We start from the raw sequence: 1,630 nt of genomic DNA, 5'->3' as shown, positions 1-1,630 counted from the left end.
AGGTGACAGCACAGCGGAACGTGGCCTGGGTGGGCTGCCGTCTCCCGCAGGTCCGAAGCGAAGCTGCCCACCCAGAAAGTTCCTCCCGTTTCCCCCTGTTCTTTCCTAAGATTAAATACCTCGTGTGTGATGCGGTAGCATCACTAAAATCAGAAGCTGAGTACACTGCTTAAGGTTAGAAACCAAGAAAATATTAGTTACTGAAATTATGACTTAAATACCCAGTGAATCCTTAAATATGTAAATGATAATTATACCCCGAAAATTCAGTTCAAATCCAAAATAGTTTGGAAGTTCATCAATAAAATGGTAATAAAAAATACTACTTGGTGTTTCTCTTTCATAATATTTTCTTTCCGTGTTTTTATATTGCCTTAAGTGAATATTTTCCACTTAACAAATACTGATAAATTCATCTAACATATGAATGTAGTTCAATGACTGAACTGTAAACAAAATTAAAGTTTGGTGCCATATGCCCTCTTATTTGGTATTCTGTGCCCTTATGCTGATAAGGCAATAGAAAAAGGTATAGAATTATACCATACTCTAGTTGTCGGTTGTAGGTTGTAGGGAAAGTGAAGGATAACAGCCAGGGCCCCGCAGATGTTCGAAATCTTTCGAGCATTTGATGTAGATAAGCACATGCGCCCAGGTGTTCCTTGGTTATTGTCTAATGTAATTGCGCATGTGCACCCAGGTNCGAGGGTTGCGATCCCGTTGCCGGTCCCCGGTCCGGTACAGGCGCGACACTGAGGGTTGTGATCCGTTGCCGGACACGAAGAAAAAAAAAGACAAAAAGGAAAAAAATAAAATAAAAACTTATGACAGTTTACACGCATATCGAATATGCTGCATTAAAAAACATGTATACACATGGGTAGAGGTTCTAAGAGGCTGCATGGAAAAGGCTGTATCTTGATAAGGTGGAAGTTTTTCTCGTTGTTGTTACAGTATAATTGTCGTAACATTTAAACGAAAGGAGGTTTGTGGCCAACGTTCTTTCCCCCACTGCCTTTAGATGTGTTCGTGTCCTTCCCAGCTACAGCACTGTCCCAGAACTACTGCTACCAGTGATGGCTGATCCTGCTCTAGGTAGCCAGCTTCAGGCAGTGACTCCCAGGACAGTGCTTGGAGAGGAGCTTGCAATTTTAGAACAGAGGTGGGAGGAGGCCAGTGTTACCCCCAGACCTTGATGTGAAGATCAAGATGTAATTAGACGTTATGAGATGTTGCTTCACGAGGGTCTTTTCTGTCCAGCACGATGGAGAAGCGTGGGTGTGGGTTTTCAAATCGCCCATAGTGACTCCAGTGCCAACTTTGTCACATTGCTAGATATGTGAATGGGGGCAAGTTCCTTCACTGAGTCAGTTTTCTCATCTGTAAAATGGGGATGATAACATCTACCCCAGAGTGTTGTCGAGGTTAAATGGGAGAAGTTTGTGGAACATTTAGGGCTGTGCCTGGCTCCCTGTAAGTGCCCCGGTGGCGGCTGTGGCCGTTTTCATTACCGGTGACCACGCCTTTCAGGAGGTGTTTCTGCACTGCCGGGTCCTGGTCTGCGGGATGCTGGACGAGCGCTCCCGCTGCGCCCGGGGCTGCCACCGGCGCCTGCGACGCGGGGCTGCGG

At 45.7% G+C, this 1,630-nt stretch overlaps 1 protein-coding gene across 1 annotated transcript in view; it reads left to right on the top strand.

Annotated features, from left to right (window-relative positions):
• OIT3 (oncoprotein induced transcript 3) overlaps positions 1–1,630 on the top strand; it is a 29,694-nt gene that overhangs the window by 23,187 nt on the left and 4,877 nt on the right. The window contains exon 9 of the mRNA XM_008591817.1: positions 1,531–1,626. Within this exon, the coding sequence (XP_008590039.1) occupies positions 1,531–1,626 (96 nt within the window). The remainder of the gene's footprint in view (positions 1–1,530; positions 1,627–1,630) is intronic.

The sequence above is a fragment of the Galeopterus variegatus genome, unplaced genomic scaffold (genome assembly GCF_000696425.1).
Source record: "Galeopterus variegatus unplaced genomic scaffold, G_variegatus-3.0.2 Scaffold7314, whole genome shotgun sequence".
Lineage (NCBI taxonomy): Eukaryota > Metazoa > Chordata > Mammalia > Dermoptera > Cynocephalidae > Galeopterus > Galeopterus variegatus.
The sequence above is the reverse complement of the archived record's forward strand: the minus strand, read 5'-3'. Positions and strand labels throughout refer to the sequence as shown.